Source organism: Ostrea edulis, chromosome 5 (assembly GCF_947568905.1).
Source record: "Ostrea edulis chromosome 5, xbOstEdul1.1, whole genome shotgun sequence".
NCBI classification, from domain to species: Eukaryota; Metazoa; Mollusca; class Bivalvia; order Ostreida; family Ostreidae; genus Ostrea; species Ostrea edulis.
In genome coordinates this window covers 92,139,131-92,162,799 of record NC_079168.1, presented here as the reverse complement: position 1 = coordinate 92,162,799, position 23,669 = coordinate 92,139,131, and the positions used below count along the sequence as shown (strand labels likewise).

At 35.4% G+C, this 23,669-nt stretch overlaps 1 protein-coding gene and 1 long non-coding RNA gene across 2 annotated transcripts in view; one reads left to right on the top strand and one right to left on the bottom strand.

The window, feature by feature from the left end:
- LOC125649366 (vesicular glutamate transporter 3-like) overlaps nt 1-23,430 on the bottom strand; it is a 33,598-nt gene extending 10,168 nt beyond the window's left edge. Inside the window, exons 1-6 of the mRNA XM_048876859.2 lie at nt 23,276-23,430; nt 16,632-16,797; nt 15,610-15,752; nt 7,422-7,536; nt 6,216-6,303; nt 5,210-5,296 (exon numbers count right to left, since the gene is read on the bottom strand). Of these exons, the coding sequence (XP_048732816.2) occupies nt 5,210-5,296; nt 6,216-6,303; nt 7,422-7,536; nt 15,610-15,752; nt 16,632-16,797; nt 23,276-23,415 (739 nt within the window). The 5' untranslated portion in view covers nt 23,416-23,430. The remainder of the gene's footprint in view (nt 1-5,209; nt 5,297-6,215; nt 6,304-7,421; nt 7,537-15,609; nt 15,753-16,631; nt 16,798-23,275) is intronic.
- LOC130046690 (uncharacterized) lies at nt 1,453-12,362 on the top strand. Its single transcript, XR_008795694.1, has 2 exons — nt 1,453-2,078; nt 11,774-12,362. It is a non-coding gene; the product is annotated as an uncharacterized LOC130046690 (long non-coding RNA).
- Nucleotides 23,431-23,669: the final 239 nt, after the last annotated feature.

Here is a 23,669-nt window from a genome sequence, read left to right as displayed (position 1 = left end):
ACAATTTAAGAGCAAATTTATGAATACACGTTGTTTCTTCTCGTCAAACGCAATAATCGAAAACATAATGCACTATAAGGATGACAAACAGAAAAACTGCCATATTGTAAACGGTGGGCTGATTTCTTGGACTTTGTCAGGTAGTGTACAACCTACACTTAATTTCGGTAAAATGTTTTAACTTTAAAGTTATAGGGCGCAAACTTCCCATAACAGCCAAACTTCCCATAACAGCCTCTGGCCATTCGATATCTGACATATTGGACAGATTTCTACTTATTACTTTCAAGTTTTTTGTCATCACATTACATGTTCAACCAAAATAAAATCTTTCTTCATGTTTATCCATGTGTTTGTACATATCAGTAACTGTTTATAAATTATTAGAAAAAGTCGTAACAGTGACTTCTATAATCACAGATAAAATAAAAAAGTAATATAATTATAAATCTCCATAAAATGATAAATATGGGCCTAGTCAAAACTATTATAAGTATAACTAACACTGAACACCTATATAATTTTATGCTGATATCATGCTGTAAACCAATCGCAACTTCTCGGCTTGCCGGAAAGGCCCGAGAATGCGCGATTGGTTGTAGACCTAAGTGTCTATGATGTTGCCTCGTTCTGGAAATTTCGATGAGGATTGAAGAAACGAACAGGCATATTTTATTTATTCAACAATTATCAAAACTTATTTCTTCTGTAAGATAAAAAAAATCAAGCATCGATAAACAACAGATTTACTTCATATCGTATTATCTAAAGTTGTCATTAAAAAAAACTGGCTTAGATCCGCCATTTGACTTTGAAGCCTGTCCGCCACTATTCTCTCATTTTTGCTATTTCAGCTCAGGTAGTTTATCGAAAACGAAAGTAGGGTTTTAATTAATTTTACGATATTTACTGATCAAGTAAGATTCTATCATAGCTTACGGACTTCACCTCACATATGAAACAATATTAAAGGTGCAAGCAGTAACTCTGGAGCAAGCGTTTCGGAGTTTATTGGCAAAATTTGTTAATTTATAAGTATACACTCTGTAGGTATTTTATTCCATCCGACCTATCCTGTTTTGTTTACTTCAACCCGAACTACATTCGTGACGTTAACATTACACTGCTACAAACTATAAATAAAAATGAGTATTGACTGTCACAAAGTATCATTTATATAAGATAATTTTAAATGAGAAAAACATTTACATCTTAGAACGTGTTACTTTGAAATTGTGTGATTATTCGTGAATATGTCAGTCATCCAAATTTTTAATTTTTTTAAAATTTTTTTTTGGATGTGTGAATGTTGACGCATCTTCGCTAACCAAGGGTTTACGATCCACTCCGCTTCTCTACAACCATTGGCTGCGTTAGAACAATTTTTGTAGCTTTGAGTGGCGTCCTCTAGCGGATGGAGAAAACAAACTGTTTGGTTTACATCATGTTCAACCAATGAAAATGCGTTTTTCAACTACACTTTGTGTGTTGTTAAAATAAAAATAGCTGTAACTAGTGAGTTACACTGTTATATATGTAAATCACTTAAAATCAATTAACTTTTTTTCGTATGCAAAGCCCCATTGCACAGTTTACACACCACCATGTTGTATGGAGACTATGAAAATCTGATTTTAAAAATGGAAGCGTTTTAAAGAAATAACTAATTGTTTTCACATTCCTTCGTCGTACACGTGTTCTGATGTAACACGCTCTCTGCAGGGGACTTGGCCTGCATCCAATCATACAATGTGTGCTGGAAATTGTTGTCACGAAAATCCTGCTAACGCAGCCAAGAGTTGTAGAGAAGCGGAGCGGATCGTAAACCCTTGGCTAGCGAAGATGATGCTGACGATGAATTATCCAACATGTATATCATTATTCAAAGAATTTTTACGTTTCCTGTGATATGGAGGGTCGTGGAGCTTTCATATGATAGTATAAGATGCGCTTGTATTTCTTGCATCTGTATATAAAAAAAAAAAGTGATTGAATCGTTTTGTGTGCAGTTGAATGTGGCGTATCCCGGATTCATTTGGTGCATGGAGTTGGAAAGTTGATATCCACTTGATAAAGGGGTAAATATGTGATAAAAGATCTTAGTGTGTTCGCTTCCTAATGTGAACTAACGGGTTTTCTAACACTCTCAAATATCTACACAGCATGACATGATCAATTATGACGGAGGGGTTTCAATAAAACGGTTTTCATTTTGAGTTTTAAGAAAAACGATTTTAGTTCATGTCACCTAATGTGATGTGTGTTTTTTCCCAATGTATTTTTGTTTCCTTGATCATTGAGATATTTTACGATCGATACAAAAGATGATCAGGGGTGTATGCAACGCCGAGCTGCAGTCTGTTTCACTTTTTCAAGACGATAACGAGGCTAGATAATGAAAATGACAGGCCTGTTCCCTCGATCGTCACTAATTACTTCACGTATAGATTGTTTTCAAAATTTGGAGAATTTAACAACACCCGTGCCACTTCCATCAATCTTTACAATTTTGGGGGAATTCGGTCATCCTGATCAAGTTCCTATGCATATTACGTCACGTGGCGCAGGAACACCTACTATGGAATACAAATAATTTATTGTAGAAGTGATATCCACTAGATAAAGGGGTAAATACGAGGGTTATTCAATATGTCATGTTCATTCTACACGCTTTGCATGTTTCCTAGATGATGATACTCTTGAATAGTTCTATTCAATGCCTTTCCAACGGAATAAACGCGATCCTTCAGCTCCACATAGTTTTAAACTTATAGTCATTTCAATAGAGCCAGTCGTTCACCACTGTTGTAAAATTGAAGAAATTGGAGCTTATATAAAAGTTCGAATAAAACTCGGTCATTCAGTAATGTAGATTTTTACTGAATTGGGGGAAATTTATGGATCTGATAAGATATTTTATGAGACAGTCTGTAGGTGGAGAAAGAAATTTCTGACTGACACAGAGTCCGTCAAAGATGCAGCAAAATCTGGCCGACCTGTGACTGTAACAGGCAAGGCAAAAGTCAGGGAAATAATTGAAAGTGATGGCAGATACACGATTCGTGATATTGCCAAAGCTGTTGGCTTATCGCTATCGCAGGTGCATTTCATTTATAAGCGTATTTTGAAAGTACGAAAGATTTCTACCAGATGGATACCGCATATATTGACAGATGACCAAAAACGGGTACGAGTACAAACCGCTATGCAATATTGCGCAAAATGTTCCCCAAATTCAATCAATGACAGTGTGCAAACATTGTTACTGGTGACGAAACATGGGTTCACTATTTCGAACCAGTAAGAAAAATTCGAAACAAAATATGGCTAACTAAACACAGTAGAAGGCCTGTAGTTGCCAAAAGAATCATAAGCACAAAGAAGGTTTTTTATTGTATATTCTTCTCATATGATGGTATAGCCGTCCAAATTCCGGTGCCGAAGGGCAAAAGTGTTACAGGTCGGTATTACCGAGATGTTATACTAAAAAAGCTCAAGAAATATTATCATAAACGACGCCCTGTGTCAGGATTTAGGCATGTTCGTCTAATTCATGATACTGCTCCATCACATACATCTGAGCTTGTGAAGCAATTTTTGAAGTCGGAGAAGGTTACCGTCTTGCCACAACCACCATACTCTCTAGATCTAGCCCCATGCGACTCTGAACTTTTTCCAAAACTTAAAAAGTTCTTATTTGGTCGTCGTTACAAGTCCCGACAAACCCTTGGCTCAGCCATCAGTCAGTGCCTCAGAAGTCTAACTAAATCAGCGTACCGTGACGCATTTCAGAAATGGATTCAGAGATTGAAATTATGTATTTCAAACCGCGGAAAATACTTTGAAGGGATGCAATGTTCATTTCACTATTTGAGTAGAATGCTTTTGAGATATTACATATTGAACGGCCCTCGTGTTATAAATCAGAGTACATTATCCACTGTAATTGTCACTATATCTGTGCAGTTAACATTGGTTCAATGGACTTTTTCGTTTATTTGATTACTATATGCAGAAACTCTGGTTCTTCATTTATTATATGAAGAGACTTGTGCGTGTTATGTAGTGTGTCTTAACCTTCAACCCCTCTAATCAACAATGAACTCGTCCATTTAGTGCATAGCAGGCGATGCTTGAGAAAAAAAATCATGTGAATAAATACATTTTACTATGATCTTTTGTAAAACGAACATATCTGTTAAGTGCTCATAATTTGAAATAAACTCTCTTTGTATTGTTATATTGTTTGGAGAACGTTTTTTCTTGGGGGGGGGAAGCAAACGTCATTTCAAACACAACGAGGATGTGAAGAGGCCCAAACACAAAGTCCTAAGCAATATATTCATGCGCGCAGTGCGTGATGGCCTAGGAAATTTGAAAAAAAACTGATTGGGGTAATTGTAGTAATTCCGTGAGGTTTCAATGGAGACTGATGTACGTCCCTAACAGATGCAGGACAAACCTCAGGGAGGAGGGATCCTGCATGGCTAAATTTCAGATGAGGATTGTCCTTAATCCTGCCCTGGGTCCACCAGGAAAGGACCACTCATCAGTTTGGCTAACTTAGATATTACATTGCATGTAGATGATATCAAACACATAACACTCATTACATAATATTCATCTGACGTCACTTAATTGATTAATTAATGGTCTTTTATAATCGAGGAATTCCGTGTTTTCCGATTAGCTGATATCAAACAACCTACATTTAGGACAAATGGAACCTGTACGATTTAATTTCTCCAACATCGGACGAAAATAGGAGGTGAATGTTAAAATCAATACAATTAATCATCTTTTTTTTCTTTTTGGTCACTTGATGAAATCGTCTTGCACTTATTGAAAAGGAATGGCGACTTTGATTTCTGTGGGGATCCAGGTTAGAATAGGTCCACGGTACCCCCTTGCTTGTCGTAAGAGGCGACTAAATGGGGCGGTCCTTCGGACGAGACCGCAAATACCGAGGTCCCGTGTCACACTGCAAGTGTAGCACGATAAAGACCAGTTATCGATTCGTGGACTCTAGTTGCCAATTTAATGTTTCAGATTATTCGATCATATAATAAAACAATTATTGACATTTTATCGGTGAATACGATGCTTTAACTACCTGTGAGTACAATATTCAACCAACCCGGTGAAATCGAGAAAATGTCATTAATTGTATATTATGCACACTACTCACAGTACTGCATACAAATATTACCGTAGAGGAGAAGTCCGGCGTTCCAGCTGACATAGCAGGTGGCGGCCCCTGATAGGACAGACGCCAAAGATGCGCTCAAGTAAATTCCTGTTAAGATAGTTAAACATACCAAATCGTAAGAGAATAAAAATACAGCAAACTATATCCCATGCAGGATTTCAACTCATGAAGAACAAATCTAGTCATAAGCATTAATCCACTGAACCAACTAAAAGTCAACTTTATGATAAGCGGGATGATTTCAGCTTCTCCATCACCAACTTTTTATATTTATGTAGCAATATTCATTATCATCTGCATATGGTGTTTATATCTCTCAACTGATTCAATACGCAAAAACTTGTTCTGCGTATGATCAGTTTTTAAATCGAGGCAGGGTACTGACAAACAAGTTGATGGTGCAGGGGTTTCAACAATCTCGTTTGAAGTCAGCATTTCGCAAATTATATGGTCATTATAACAATCTATTTTGCCAATACAACCTATCATTGGGTCGAATGCTGTCTGACTTGTTTCATACCGATTGTTAGGCAGTTCTTGGTACACTAATTTTGACTATGGATAACTCCGTTAAACTTAACCTGATCAAGATATAGGGCTCACGGCGAGTCTGACCGATCGACAAGGGACGTTTACTCTTCCTAGGCACCTGATCCCACCTCTGGTGTGTCCAGGGGTCCGTGTTTACCTAACTCTCTATTTTGTATTGATTATAGGAGATATGAGATTGATCACTGTTCGTTATCTTCACCTTTCATTGAAAGTCGATGCACACAGTAAGGGAGGATAAGACACAAACTGTAGATCGATCGTTACACGGGCGATACTGTCACAGGTGTAGCTCAACATGTATCGGTATATATCACCAACACAAGCAAAAACTCGCAACACATCAGAAATATAATGCAAATGAAGAATTTCGATGAAATACTATATTTAATTGCTAAAAGCTTTTATGAAAATTACAATTTTTATATTTGTAAGGTTACCAGCAACAATTATTTACCTGAGTATGAAAACCCCACTATTCTGGCTCGTTCAGATTTCGGAGCCCAAGCGGATACAACAGAACTCATAGCCGGTTGACATACACCCTTTGAATGGAACATACATTTCTGTTATATATAGCTAATGATTAGTTCGTGATAAAATGTTCTTAAATGCTAGAGAATTTAGTCTGCAATGTCTGGGTCATTATTGAACACAAACTCTTCGTAAAATAATAGAATCCGTACCAAAACGTTCAAGGTACAAGTTAACGTTATTTAATATTGCACATTAAGATGTAAACAAAAATGGTCTGCCAGCAAAACATTTCCTTTCAAATACATTCAAACTTATTTTGGGCTTGAAAAGAATTAATTTTGCACAAAAATATCTCGTGACATGCGACTTTGATACTGCACCCTAAGTCGCGGACCAGCTATCGTTTGGTGAGTTCGGGTAGCCGGTTTCGATTTTTCATCTATTAGGTATCAGTTAATACTTGTAATATTTTAATCCTGATTTACAGTTCACGTCCAGCATATGTTATTATTCACAATTTGAAAGAGTTCACTAGCATTGATCGATGCTTAAGAAATAAACTTCATTTTTGAAAAAATACATGAGGATATGGACTGTCAACGCTAATGAAAAGTATGCAAACGTGAAGTATCGCACTTCATACCTCATGTATTTTCAAATATGTCTTTTTTCCCCTTATATTTACATTTCACTTTCATTTCTGTCGGAATTACTACTCGTTGAATTAAAAGTACATACTATATTTATCAAAATTCGTGTATATGGCTGTCATTACAATTTGTAAAGATATCAAGGGGGAAAACGATGGAAATATAAATTGTCTTTGGATGAACGTTGAAAACGTGCGCAACATTTGCCTGATATTACACGCATTAACATCAGTGCCTATAATGCTTCAGTTTCTAACTTGACGAGAAAATGGATAAATTATCAACATAAAACAACTTTTAGCTAATATGTCATGAAAGGGCTATATGACTTACATTGGTGAACTTTGGCACTCGTTGGTTGTGCGAAAATTCACTCATAAGAATGCCAATCTTTCAAACCCAACCCGGCCAGTATTTATCAGCCAGTATCTATCAATATAAGTTCAATAATCCTATAATATTGAAAGAGATGTATTGTATGAGAGAGAGAGAGAGAGAGAGAGAGAGAGAGAGAGAGAGAGAGAGAGAGAATATACCTCTGCAAGGCCTTGAAGAAATCTGGTCGCAAATGCTATTATTGGACTGTACTTCATAAAGAATGCCAGATTCAGGAAACCAAGGCCGCTAATAAAAATTGCTCCTCCGAACAATCTAGAAACATAAAAAAACATCTATATGACATGTCTGTAGTTCTTGTTCTTTGTACGTGCATTGTAGCAATGAAATATTGATCAAATGGAGCTACAGTATGTCACTTTATTGTATAGCTAAATATTTGTTAGTGATAAAATGTTCCTACATTCTAGAGAATTTTAGCGTGCAGAACATGGATCGTTATAGAACGCCAACTTTTCACGAAATAATAGGATTCATGCCGAAACGTTCCGGGTGCACGTTAATGTTATTATACGCTAAGATATTGATTAACCCTTGTAATATTTGTAATTTGTTGATGTAGTGGGTAGCGGATTTAATGACATGTTCACGTGACTGTAATTTGTTGATGTAGTGGGTAGCGGATTTAATGACATGTACACGTGATTGTAATTTGTTGATGTAGTGGGTAGTGGATTTAATGACATGTACACGTGACTGTAATTTGTCGATGTACAATGTAGTGGGTAGTAGATTTAATGACATGTACACGTGATTGTAATTTGTTGATGTAGTGGGTAGCGGATTTAATGACATGTACACGTGATTGTAATTTGTTGATGTAGTGGGTAGCGGATTTAATGACATGTACACGTGATTGTAATTTGTTGATGTAGTGGGTAGCGGATTTAATGACATGTACACGTGATTGTAATTTGTTGATGTAGTGGGTAGTGGATTTAATGACATGTACACGTGACTGTAATTTGTTGATGTACAATGTAGTGGGTAGTGGATTTAATGACATGTACACGTGACTGTAATTTGTTGATGTAGTGGGTAGCGGATTTAATGACATGTACACGTGATTATAATTTGACGAAATGTTCTTTACTGATCTAGACCTTCACTGTGTAAAAACTCTCTGTTCCTGGTCATAACTTTGTAATGAAGAACAGAAGAAGTACAGTGATTGCTTGAGAGACGTATGATCCCACCCTATGTCATGGTTATTTGGTCAAGATCAAGGTCATTGATAAAATCTTGAAAAAGATTCTTTTGGCTCAAAAACTTAGGAGAAACATTAGAAGAAATGAACTTCATATAACGCACTGGTGGAATTCCTTTTGAAAAGTATATCTTCTACATCCCATACTTTTCAGATTTTTTGTTGTATGATTAAGACCCACGGGCCTCTTATTTCATTACTTTTTAAATTCTTTTCTAGACAGTACTCAGCTGAATATTATTGTCTATATATTTACATTTCCAATGTTTTTGGTTTCGACGAATGGTAGCCATTTACTTACGATTGTGAACGATGTGCTAATTATGAATAAATACGTGTAAATTCTACGAAGTACAACTTGTCTATAATCTCTTATAGAAAACGTGTTACATGTATTACTTTTTACTATATATGAGTACATTGAAAAGTTTTCCCTTGTGCCTCACAGTAGGTAAAACAAAGCAAGACACACCATGGGTTGCATGGAACCGGACAATGAGAACAAACTAGGCATGCGAGGTCATAATTACAACATGACAAATAATACAATGAAATGATTCTTTATTACTTTGTATTATCAGAGAGGGTTTCCCCTTGCTAAACTTCAAACTACACCTACTCGGAAGTAGACAAACAACTGTCTATCATTTATCTATTGACCACTTCCGTAGGATGGAGAAAATTGAATTAACAAAAGGGTGATTAATTCATCGAATATTCAACAAATTAGATAAACACTTGAGAGTGATGACAAAGCAATGGTGAGAATTTAGAACGGAAGTTAATTCAACATGTCTATTGTACTGTAATTAATAAATTTGTAGTTCGTATGTAGAATAGGTTTTTATGTCAAGTTGATGTGTTAATTGTGTGTCCGTGCTACTATCAACAGTAGGAGGGCCGCAGCAGTGTCGTTTCACTGCGAGGGCTGTTCGATATGTAATGTGTATTGTACGATATCTCAGAAGCATTCTACTCAAATAGTGAAATGAACACCACATCCCTTCAAAGTATTCTCCGCGGTTTGAAATATATAATTTCAATCTCTGAATCCATTTCTGAAATGCGTCACGGTACGCTGATTTAGTTAGACTTCTGAGGCACTGACTGATGGCTGAGCCAAGCGCTTGTCGAGACTTGTAACGACGACCAGATAAGAACTTTTTAAGTTTTAGAAAAAGGAAAAAGTCGCATGGGGCCAGATCTGGAGAGTATGGTGGTTGTGGCAAGACGGTAACCTTCTCCGATTTCAAAAATTGCTTTACAAGCTCAGATGTATGTGATGGAGCATTATCATGAAGTAGACGAACATGCCTCAATACTGACACAGGGCATCGTTTGTGATAATATTTCTCGAGCTTTTTTAGTATAACATCTCGGTAATACCTACCTGTAACACTTTTGCCGTTCGGCACCGGAATTTGTACGGCTATACCATCACATGAGAAGAATTTGAAATAAAAACCTTCTTTGTGCTTATGATTCTTTTGGCAACTACAGGCTTTCTACCGTGTTTAGTTAGCTATATTTTGTTTCCAATTGTTCTTACTAGTTCGAAATAATGAACCCATATTTCGTCACCAGTAACAATGTTTGCAAATTGTCTTTGATTGGATTTGGGAAACATTTTGAGCAATTGCTTAGTGGTTTGTACTCGTACCCTTTTTTGGCCATATGTCAATATATGCGGTATCCATCTGACAGAAATCTTTGAAATACGCTTCAAAATGAAATGCACTCGCGATAGCGATAAGCCAACAGCTTTGGCAATCTCACTAATCGTGTATCTGCCATCACTTTCAATTATTTCCCTGACTTTTGAGACATTTGTCTTGTCTGTTACAGTCACAGGTCGGCCAGATTTTGCAGCATCTTTGATGGACTCTGTGCCAGTCAGAAATTTCTTTCTCCACCTACGAACTGTTTCATACGATAGCATCAGACCCAGAAACCTCCCCGAATTCAGTAAAAATCTGCATTACCGAATGACCGAGTTTTGTGCGAACTTTTATATAAGCTTTAATGTCTTCAATATTCTCAACCCGTTTCCCAACCATTTTTACAACAGTGGGCAACGACTGGCTCTATTGAAATGATTATAAGTTTGAAACTATGTGGAACTGAAGACTCGTGTTTATACCGTTGGAATGGCATTGACTAGAGCTATTCAAAAGTATCATCATCCACGAAATCGTGCAAAGTGTTATCGCGCTGTGGTACAATACACATTAAATATCGAACAGCCGTCGCACTTTTTATGGAAGATTAGGCTTCATTAATGTCGTTTTACTACTTTTTATAGATATGAGGGCTGCCTCAGCGTCGTTTTACTACTTTTTATAGAATATGAGGGCTGCCTCAGCGTCGTTTTACTACTTTTTATAGATATGAGGGCTGCCTCAGCGTCGTTTTACTACTTTTTATAGATATGAGGGCTGCCTCAACGTCGTTTTACTACTTTTTATAGATATGAGGGCTGCCTCAGCGTCGTTTTACTACTTTTTATAGATATGAGAGCCATAACAGTACAATGTCTATCCCAAGACCAGTCTTCACTGGTACTTTCATCAAGGTTTTGATTGAGAATGTACTGCAGACATTTGATGACGAACTTGTACATAGTGTAGAACACATCAAAGCAGATATGACGCTCAACCCACCTAGTCTTACAGAGTCCAACTAGTTTCTTTCTGGAAAAATCTACAGACCCATTTTCTATGATAGTCTCAAGAAACCCTTGTCGTTTAGGGGAACTGTCAAAGAAAATAAACACTGAATTAAGGACATCTATTATATTCCTCACAAGGGGTAATTTGCAGGCTGAAGCGATGCTCAGATTCAATACATGACTCCGACAGTGTATGTACAAAGCTAATTGGTTTAGAGACTTGATTCGTCCCTGATACCCCCGTTTTTCCGATGCCATTGCTGCTGCACTATCGTATGCTTGCCCTTGCATGTTCTCATCGGAATTGCAAGCAAGCGGAGGATTTCAATAAGTTTATCAGGAATTGTTTCCCCAGTAGTTCTGCCTATATTTGCAAAGTCAAGAAATTCCTCCTCAATGATGGCAGGGTGTTCTCTAGTATCTAGAAATCTGAGACACAAGACTAAAACTTCTTTGTTAGCGTACTTGTCAGTTACCTCATCGGCTATGATGGAATAAAAACCCCTCCCTTGTAAACCCTTCAAAATTTTACCTGTGATGTGATTTCCAATGAGTTGGATAACCTCATTCTGAATGGTTTTGCTGGTATATAAGGCATTCTTTTTTGCTTTTTGTAGATGAGACCAGAGCTGCTCATCATGCTTTGCCAACAGCTGTAATATTGCCAGGAAATTACCTTTATTTGAGGAATCACTTGTGGTATCATCTCTGTGTCCTCGGAGAGGAATATTTTGTTTCCCACAAAGAATGATCGCATCTACTATTTTCTCAAGCAACTTTATGTTGTGCTGATACTGTGCCTGATTTTGCTGATTGAGTTTATACGGAAGAGACGAAGATGTCACTTCGGATGTCATCTTGGTTGTGTGATAAACAGATTTAGCACTCTTGCGGTGTTCTGAATTTTGATGCTTTAAAAGGGCAGATGTTTTTCCAAGGGTTTTCTTATACGCAGTAAAAGGTGGCGTAACAAATGTATTTTGATGTTCGACATCTGACTGAGGGAACATGACACAAAACTTACACATACCGCCATTTAACAGTTTGCTGAAGGTTAACCATGAAAACTGATTCTTCCAAGAAGATTGAAATGATAAAGTCTTTTTGAGTTCACCCGTATTCGTTGTTTGAGCACGACCTGTTTTTAACTTGGCGACATCGTCTGGCAAGGGTTGATTCTGAATATAACTTATCTTTTCAGCTGAGGACATTGTGTTCAACTTTATTGCACCTGTTACAATTTTACCAAGATCAGAAAAATCCGAATCGTCAAAAGATGGTTTTTCTTTTTTTTTTTTTGGTTTTTTTATTTTATAATTTATTTATTTTTTTGGTCACATACAATACATCAGACACTTATACAAACATACCTTTCATACATGCATACATGCTTCAATCTCCCTGTGGTTTAGGTTACTTGCTGTACAATAGTGAAAGTAATAATAATAACAAAAATACATGTACTAAAAATAATGACAAGTACATGTAGTAATAATTAATCAATTGCAAAAATATTTTCCTACTTCATCCATATTTTATCAAAGTTATGTATTTTAAATGTTTGAATTGCAGCATATTTCTCTACATGATATTTAAACTTTAAGTGACATAGTAATCCAACAAGATTTGGTTCTTTATTCTGCATTAAACAGATAAATGCAAGGTGAAGATAACGAACAGTGATCAATCTCATAACTCCTACAAGCAATACAAAATAGATAGTTGGACAAACACGGAACCCTGGACACACCAGAGGTGGGATCAGGTGCCTAGGAGGAGTAAGCATCCCCTGTTGACCGGTCACACCCGCTGTGCGCCCCATATCCCGATCAGGTAAACGGAGTTATCCGCAGTCAAATCAGTGTGCCAAGAACGGCTTAACAATCGGTATGAAACACGTCAGACAGCATTTGACCCAATGATAGGTTGTATTGACGAACTAGATCGTTATTGTTTAGCATATAGAATTATAAAGTTTATAGCCTTATTATTTAAAGACAGTGGAATTTCACCAAATATTATATTTGACACATTAAAACCCATTCTTTCTGAAAATTTTCTATATATATGAAGACTTATCTCAATCCACAATGTTTGGGTCTTATTACAAGAAGTAAAAATATGTGTTATTGTTTCAATATTACTTGTACAAAATCTACAGAGATCATTTGTTTTAACACTAATGTTTTTCAAATAATAACCAACAGGAAGAATTCTATGTAAAATTCTAAACTGTAGCCACTGAACAGAAGAATCACTAGATGTCATCTTGCACTGAAATATTTTTTCATCTACTCCATATGAAGATAGTTCAGTTTTCCACTTGCCCATAGAAGTTGGGATATCTTCTTTTGCATTTAAAATATTGTAAATAATATTAGAACATCTTTCATGCAATAAAACTGGTTCAAAAAATATAGGCATACATGGATTAACATTTTGTTTGGTTGAGTGTCTATCAATTGACAGACATTTTAAATATTTTGCAGTAATACTGGTATTGTATTTCATTACACTTCTAGAATATTGTATAAACACTGACATTTTTCTACGATATATGGAAGTTACAATCAGTATCAAAAAAAATCTTGAACAACTTTAATCCTCTTTTCATACCATTTCTCATAAAACACAGGTTTTCCCGCAATTTTAATATTAGAATTGTACCACACTGGAATATTATGAAAGTTATTTTTAATATTTGGAAGATTTTGACTAGTCTTCAAATAAAAAAAAAAAAACCAAGCATTAAAAACATCCTTCCAAAAAACATTGCTTTTAACACGTAATTGTTCCACAATAAAACTATCTCCAAAGTCATATAATTTCTTTAAAATATCATTTCCATACATGGCAAAAAAAATATTCATCCATGGTTTCTGATAGTTGGACCTAGTAATCCTTTTAATGCAAGAGCATTTCAATGATGTAATAAAGTTGCTTATATCAACCATCTTGATACCACCCGATAAATAGTCTTGTGTTGTCACAGATCTCTTAACTTTATCTACACTAGATTTCCATAGGAATTCAAAAATAATTTTGTATAAATAAGAAATTGTTTCTTTCTTTGGAGTAGGAAGTGATATAAAGAAGTGATTCAATTTTGGAATAAGTAAGGTTTTAATGACAGTAGCCCGCCCAATGGGAGTAAGAATCCTTCTTTTCCACTGTTCAATAAGAGCAACGATTTTTGGTATTTGAATTCCGAAATTTATATCTTCAATTTCTGTAAGGTCAACTGAAAAATTAATACCTAATAAATTAAAAGTTGTTGATCCCCAATCTAATTTCCATCTTGTATGGTGAAAAACTTGATCTGAAAATTTCTTTGAACCAATCCAAACAATTTTTGTTTTAGAAGAATTAATTCTTAGACCAGAAAAACTGGAAAAAAATTCTATCGTATCTTGAGCTGCAAAAAGCGATTCAGGTGAACCGTCAAGGGCTAGTGAAGAATCATCTGCATATTGCGATATTTTGTGTTCTGTGTTTTCTATACATATGCCTTTCATACTTTTGTTTTGTTTAATTAATATTACAAGAATTTCTGCACATAGGATGAATAAATGAGGTGCAATGGGATTCCCCTGCCTACATCGGAAATGAATGATGATAGTAACGTAAGAACTTTCGTTACTATCATCCTCGCTGTTTTTTCAACGACGAATTTTCTGTTCATATGAGCCGTATAAAAGATAAAATAACACCTGATCGTAATTGTTGCTAGTGTATGATATTTCTTACCTACATATCATTCGCAAATAAACAATACAAATAGATATAATAAGTAAACGTGGTCTTTCCGGAATTTCCTTCCGCCATCTTGGGATGATAGTAACGATTGTTTCTATCATCAGTTTAATACCAGTGAAACATGGCGATGCACAGACAAGTGTTTCTTAAACAAAGCAATTAATATAATCCTTGTTAAAAAAAAGTAGGCCGTTTTTTAAATTGCCATGACATCACAGTGACCTAATTCGTAGCTCTATAGGAAAACGATCAGCTGTGTATTTCTGAACCGTAGTAGGATGGATATAAAGTTCTTGTTTTCGTGTATGCTGCAGGATAACCTCCTCGGTCTCGAAATGTTGAAATATAAAAGCCTCGGCTTATATTATATTTCAAAACAACCTTTCTCGACATCGGAGGTTATCCTGTAATATACACGAAAACGCGATAATTATTTCTTTTAAGTCGGGCAAGTTGTTATTGATAATTTCAGCGTCTGTTTAATGATTTTTAAAAACCATCCCTAGTTTCAACGTTGCCAATTTATGTTGAATCAACGTTGATGCGCTTGCCCGAGTTTTTCGTATCTGTATATGTAATTCAATATACCCTGAGGGAACCATTGAGCCATCAGATAGAATAAGTGAATTCTAATAGTTATTGTAAAATGATTTTGAAACGTTTTATCGATATACAACTCAAAGGGATAATGACTTACTTTGTAGGATAGAACCGGATGGCCAGAAATCCTCCTGGCAATTGGGTGATGACGTAACCCACAAAATAGGCCGTGTTAAAATACTGCGATGTGGCCACACTCCAGTCCAACTGTAGGTCAAACGCTGTACCATTTATAGTGCACTTCAAAAATTAAGACAAGAGTGAGAAACATTTAAATTACATTTGTATGATGTTATAAACTATGAATGTGACTAAATAATTGTCCTTTTTAATCTACAAATGACCATACTTCATGATTGGAAAATAAAATTAAAAAAAATGAAATAAAATATGCAATTCCAAAGATTATTCAATTCAAATCACTAGCGCTTTCTGGATTTTAACATCCATCCTCACTCAGGTGTGTGTGTGTGTATGTGTCTTCACTGCCCCTACCCGGAATAGAACTCACGTTCCATGAAATCAAACCTTCTAGAAGCGTGTGACCAGTGCGCTTGAACGCTAAAATCTATACGGTAATGCGATACGGCATTAGACGTAATGCGTTGGGGGTGAAAGTGCATATTAATATATAGTGAATTTTTCTGTGCCTTAAGTTCAACAATTTTTTCACCTAAAGCAGGTATGTTTATTTTTAAGAATTAGTTGCAATATCCGTGCTTTATAAAATATTTTAAATACAGATTGTATTATGTATGATCCTCTTAATTTTACGTCAAATGATTGTATATCGCATTTCCGGACTCAATGACCATGTAGCGTCTGATAGCGTGACAAGAATTCCATCCTCGTCGAAAGTAAGTTTTATTAACTTGCCTAGATTTTTAAGCTGGTCTAGGGCGCTGGTCACACGATGCTGGGAGATTGGGATCTGTATGTCGTGAGTTCTACACCAGCAAGAGGCGGAAGTGGGTGTCCATATATATAATATATATATATATATATATATATATATATATATATATATATATATATATATACATACATACATATATTATATATATATATATATATATATATATATACACTTACCTACTCCCTGTCTCTCTCTCTTCTCACCTCTTTAAATAAGGTCACTCCATCGTTATCGTTGTCTTTGATGACGTAAACCATGACCATAGTGAAGACAGTCCTGAACCCAAAGATAATGAGGAAACCAAAAAAGGCCAGGAGGACCACGGTGGCTCTCTTTGGCCACATCATAGTGCAATTTACAGCGTCGCACCTTCAGACAAAGTAAGTAAGTGTATAATGAAAGGATTTATCTATTGATTTATTACTAACATGATTAGATATTTAAGGTAATTTTTTGAGAAGTAAGATAGGAAGTAAACATTTTATGTGATACAACGTTGTTAACACCTAGGATCGGAAAAAAGTAAGGCTACAGAGTTTTAAAGAGGGATGTTTCTGATTTCATGGGACTGGACAAAGTATCACAGAATCCTAAATAAGGCCTTGAATATGCTTTTTCCAATTCTTTCCTCGCCTATTGTGGTCCTGCTCCATGTCTCTTTGGTCCTCCCGCTATATGCAAGTTACTATAGTAACAGATTGCAAATGTTGATACCTTTCTGTGTTTAGTCTCACTTTTCTACTCTCAGCAAATAGGAATAAGTTTCAAATTGAGGGCCAACTAAATATAAGGAAGATTATGCGACCCAAATGATATGCTAGAAATTTTTTAAACGCAGATTTAAACTTTCTTGCTACTATAGGTATTTCATTTTGTTCCTCAAGACTGAAGATCGGGGATTGGTTGTCTGTCTGTAACCTGGTTTTCATTCGTCTCATTTATTGTATAAATCCATATATAAAAGGATTGGAAACAAATTCTTACAACTTGCAAGTTCCTCTCCTTATCTTAATTACTTTGTCGTGGAAGATTTCCTAGTAATCAGTGAACTACATGATCAACAAAATGTATGATTGATTGATTGTTTGTTTTTGTATCCCGTCGAGAATTGTTCACTCATATTGAGACGTCACCAGCTGTAGGTGAAGTACCACAAATTTAGACCTATGCTTAGCGTTCAGGGCCGTAGCAGTGAGGGTTCTTTAACATACCAACGCCTGCTGCGACACGGGACCTCCATTTTAAGGTCATATCCGAAAGACCCATGATTCTCACTTCTAAATGGCGATCGTTTGGCAAAGGAGCAATTACTACCTATTTTGAGTCTTCGGTTTCACGTGGTCATGGCACGAGAGGGGGTTTCACAACAGTTACGAAGTGAACGTTCAACCACTGAGCTACCACGACCAGTCATCACCCCATATAGCAACAGTGAAAGGTGTGCATTAGTTGTTGTTTAAGGAGGTACTCTACATCGTCATAATGGTCAATCCGTCACTGCGTCTGAATACTTTGTGCAAACAAAAACGTGATAGGCGTCTTCTTGGTTACATCATAAACATACAATTACCGGTATATTTTGTATATACATGTATACATAAATCATAGATGAATTGTTTTGACAGAGTCTTAGTTAAAATCTTATGTGAATTATACAGACTTCAGATATGTTTTGGTCTATAGCAAGTAGAAATTTATTGAGAGATTGCTTCTCTTATTTCCAGACTAGGTGCGTTCCATTTTTGGATCACCTAAGGTGACCTATTGCAATTGGTCTGCATCCATCGCCATCCGTCGTGTGTTAACAATTGAACATTTTTAACGTCTTCTTTTAAATAACTACCATTCTAATTCCTTTCAAATTTGGTATTTTGGTATGAAACATCTTTGGGACAAGGGGGACATAAATTGTAAATTTCAGGATTCCTCCACCCATGGGGCCTTAGGGGTGGGGCAAAGCTGCCAAAAATTGACCAAATTTCAAAACTCTTTTTCTGTACAACCACACATTGTAAAAATAAACCCAAAAAACTAAATGCATGGTGATGTAGATCAGGAAGACCTCTACCAAAATAATTAATTTCATGACCCCGGGGTAGAGGTTATGACCCCAGGGCGGAGCCAAACTTAGTATATAGTGTTTAAGTGTGAAATACTTAAGTAACATCTTCTTTAGTGCTATTGATACTAAATTGATACTAAATGGATATTTATAAAGAACAGGTAGTCCTTTACCAAAATTGTAAAGAAGATGTTGCACGTTCCCTAAATAAAGCTGTTGCGTGAAAGATTGATAAAATTAAGTTATTCAAATATATGATAAAACCAATTGGAACTTGTGTCTTGATTCAAACATTTGAAATTAAGTTTAAAAGGCGTGTATTAACAAGATTTAGCCAAAATAATTTGGATTTAAATCTAGCAATAAGCGATTTGTGATTTTTAGCGTTAAAATAGAGGGGTATCCCCGAATTTCAGAAAAACTGCCTCGGTGAAACAAAATAAATTTAGCATGAACATGTCCTTCGAGTTTTCCACTAAAAAACTGTCGCTTTGAAATTTTGTTTCACGAAGGCATTTTTTCTTTCTTTTTTTGTTGTTATAAATTTCAAAAAATCGAAACTAATTCACTTATATCATTTTCGAATTCACCTGTACCTTAATTTTCCATCGTAGGTTATGGTCTACTGCGTGGTTCAGTGGATAAGATCGGATAATTTAAATTTGAAGACGTTGTCTTTCTTAACGACGGGGTTCAAATCCCTTACGGACACAATATCTATTTTTTTCATATTACGTTTTTCATCTATATTTTTTCCAAAATTGAAACACACTTCCAAGTCTTTATGAATGTTTCCTGTCATTTCTCTGTAACTAACTGGATATTTAGAAGAAGTAGGTAGTCCTTTACCACAATTGTAAATTTCATGATCCTAGGGGGTAAGGGTTTGGTTTCAGGGTGGAGGTAAAATTATTAGTGATTATTGTCTTTATTATTAGGACTTTCTTAACTTTACTGATACAGTATAAAAACTAAATGCATATTTAGGAAAAGCAGAAAAGAATATACAAAAAATGGTGAATTTCGCTATCCTAGGATTTTGACTTTAGGGTGGGTCCAATTTAGTGATATCGTTTAATGATAATACATATATCATTATTTAACGCCTTTCATCAGTGTATGCACTTTTGAGGGATGTTAAGTTTTAAGAACACTTGTTATACTATTGCTAAATATTAGAATTTAGCTTAGACTTATTCAGAACAGGATGTTTTTTCTCCTAGATTTGTAGCCCTTAGAACTAGTGACACTTTTAACTAGTGGACTGATAAGCTTGTGGGCCTCTTGTTAAATGATTTGTTTGCAGATATGAAATAATCTTAACTGTTTCTAGCATTAAAACTTGATATGCATTTTTATTTGAGGAGAAATGATATTAATCAGGTACTTGGTTTTCGTGAATTTTGTACACAATAACAATTTATCAATATAACGTCGATTCATTAATGGTCTTATTAAAGAGATGCGGAATCTTGGGATGCTGCTTGGGAAGATATGTTCCTTTGTTGACGATTTTGCTGTTTTACAACACTTGCTCTCTTACTGTTCTTGCTGCGCTTATACGAACCTTTCAAGCTTATCAAGATCTTCCTATACAACAGGGGCTTAGTCCAATATTGATGTAATGTACATTTTTGATATGTTGTTCCTACCGAGAGTAGTTTTTAAGAAGACTAAGATTTTTATAGACATTACTTACTAAATAATTCTGATATATTCAGACCAGCTCAGATCTTCAGATTTTTTTTATAACCCAAAATACAGAAATAGAAAAACCATCAAGGTGACTTCTTGGAAAAAACTATGTTTATATTTTTCCTTTGAAAAAAATATATAGATAATTAAAGAAAACAATATTCTTACTTCTGCAATGAACCCGAGGTTTAATAAGGGATATTGCTTCACGGTTTTCTTAACCGCCCACATCCGAGTAGAAATTTACCCCCTGATTCTGACAAACTGGTCTCCCAGTTGGCGAGTTAAATACTACAAGGACAAGAGGTGGATACCACGTTCGATTGCTGCGTGTACATAGTAAAAAAAAAAACCTGTAGAGATGAACTTAGTGGTATAGAATTTGTTACATATATATATTTATGAAGCCCTGATGTCAAACTTAGACTACTAAATGTAAGATTTCACAGGACCAAGTGTGAAATAGCATCCCATTAGTCTACCTAATAACGATTGCATATTATGAGCAACACCATTTACATAGAAGAGAGTTAACGAGGCTCCTAGCAATAATCCTTGAAGTACACCGCTATTGGTCGATGTCCAAATATTACAATTTATCTTTATACATTACATTTTGAGATTTATTGCACAGATAACTATCAAATCAATGTAAAAGGTTGCTAGATGTATCATGCGTTTGAATTTTAAACCTTCGTGCCACACCCTGTCAAAGATTTTTGATAAGTCTTTTAAAAAAACCAATTCAACACCTTTACATTCCCAATAATTGAAGCACTGGGATGCTCAGGTAAAAAACCAGCTTGGTATGTGTTTAACAAGTTATTAGAGAAAATGTTTCTTTGTCCTCGTTGTGTAATGCATTTGTACTTGATTGTCACATGTGATCTATACAAGATTCTTGACGTTCTATTTTTAGACGTTCTATTTTTAGAACGATGTTTGTCAGAGTTCATTAGAAAGATGATGTAATACCTATTTACTTGCACAGTACGCTTTTTGGCAGTAGAATTCTTTAGTAGTTGTTTTAGTATATAGACTAATTTTTTTTTCAATAATAAGCATTCTAGAGAACTACAGTGGATATTACATTAATGGGGACCGTACTGGACTTAACGGCCGATTTTGACAGCGGTATACATAGTCTTAATACCATGTTTGAATTCAGCTCAACGATGAACAACACGACAATGGTTTTTTTTTAAAACTTCGATCAGGCCTACTGTAAGTTGGCAGTTGTCATGGATATATTTTTCTGTAAATAATTGTAAAGAAATTGTTAAATCTGTGAAGTGTGTGATTGATTTTTCCTAGGTTTATTCTGACCCATAACGGAATTGGGAGCTAGTCCGGGATAAAGAAATATTGCATTTTTGCATATTTGAATTTATTCCATTTGATTGCCAGCAGAAATCAACGTTTCCGGTCACAGCTTTTCTTGCCTCGACCATTTAAGTTTTTGATACTTTGTGCGATTGATTTTTGCGGGTCTAAAGGATTTAACGTTTGAGCTGTTCAAAATAGAGATTTGATTATTCATTAAAGGCCAAGGTCAATGCTATGTGACTGAGAAAGGTCTAGATCACTCATCAAGGTCAAGGTCAATTTGTCATGAACATGACCATGCCTAACGGCGTAGTGTTACACACAATTATCTTGATTGTTTATCAAAGTTCGCATAGCACATTGCAGCAATCACAAAGAGTAGAGAAATTGCGTAGAATTACATGTAATTTGAATCAAGTAGGAAAGCCATAGTTCATGACCTATATCCTGACCTGCCATTATGGCATACTAACATGGGATGGATGGTCATGATTTTAAACATGATCTGCCATGACTGTAATCCATGTGGATGAAGTTAAAAGGTTAGAAGCGAATCTATGTATAATGTGTTATTTAGATTTTCACCACAGATTCAATTTTCGTATCATTTACGTCTTATTCACTCTAATACATAAACATATAAGTGGAAAATGATAGTGGTAGAATACCTTGAATATCTATGATATCTCAGATGCACTTGATCTACATACGAGGTATAATTGCGGTTACGGAAATAGCCGAATAGTTACGATTGGAGGTCTTCTGTGTTGTGTGACGTCTCTATCCAGTTGTAAAACTTGTTTAATTCATTTGAAAGTTCACTTTGAAAATCTTTGTATTATTTATCTCCGGGTTAATAATATGACGTATATTATTAAATGCGTTATCGCTTGAAATCATAATTGTGAAATTCAAGTTCACGTTGAAGATCGTGACAATTTGCTATACAGCGTGGTGAAAATGTAGAGTGTACCATTAACTCCTTTATCCATAATATTGGACATGTTTGTTTAAGTTTAAGAAATTCATTTCATTTTTTTTTTTTTTTTTAAAAATACGTAATGCTATGCGCTGTAATGCTTCACGGGGGGGGGGGGGGGGGGGGAGATCGACTTTGACATAAGCGGGGTACTCGAGATGCTGATACATGTGTATATGTATAGGATTTCTGTTAGAATGGTGTAGGATTCGTAATCGGGTTCGACCCCCCCTTAATTTCACTACCTACTTTAAAAGTCCATGGTTTGACGCGATCGCCGGAGATCTAGTTGTGACGGAAGCGTTCTAACCTCTATAGGCTGTCATGTATTTTGATGGAATACAATATATCATTTTCGCAGAGACCTTTTGGATGGATTTATTTTTTCAAATTCTGTGATTTATTAGTTTTATTAGATTTTTTAAATTTCAAAGTTCGGATCAAACTCCTGTCTTTAACGTCTATATAAAATTGTTATATTTCCTATATTTAAACATATTGAAAACATGACAAAACATCATTTCTAAAAGTAATTGCTAATGATTATCTCATTTACAAAGAGGCAATATTATTAAATTATGAATAATGATCACAAGTTTGCAAGTTTCAATACACTTGTACATACCTAATTTGTACAAGTTATAAATTGTATTTTCGTGTAAAACAAATTATAAAATGTACAAATGTTATACATATTATAACATATACAAGTTTACAACTTATACACAACATATATTTATCTGAAAAGTTACGAATAAAAATATTAGCAATTCCGTTATACATACTCAATAAAACGAAGTAGCTTGATGGCTTGGGATATTCCGTGAGTGGCTGCTGAAGTTTGTAATCCACCGAATGACTTCCCTGACGAGTGTCGGTGTCGTGTGCACATTAACTCTGACGAGGATCGGTGTTGTGTGCACATTCACCGACAGTTGGACAGAATGGGCTTATTGTATCCGAATATCAAAATGCAGTCATTCAGATAAAATATTTTTGTATGGCAAGCGATATGTAATTGTTATACGCATGTGCATCTCAAGGGTAGCGGGTAGCTCAATACTGTATAATAGACAAACCAAGATTAAGATGTTTAATAGACCGGCATACCTTACGTTTCCTGGTTGACAAATTCTTCCTACAATTTTTTGACCGGTCGTAGAGTTTTCCTGCGTCAAT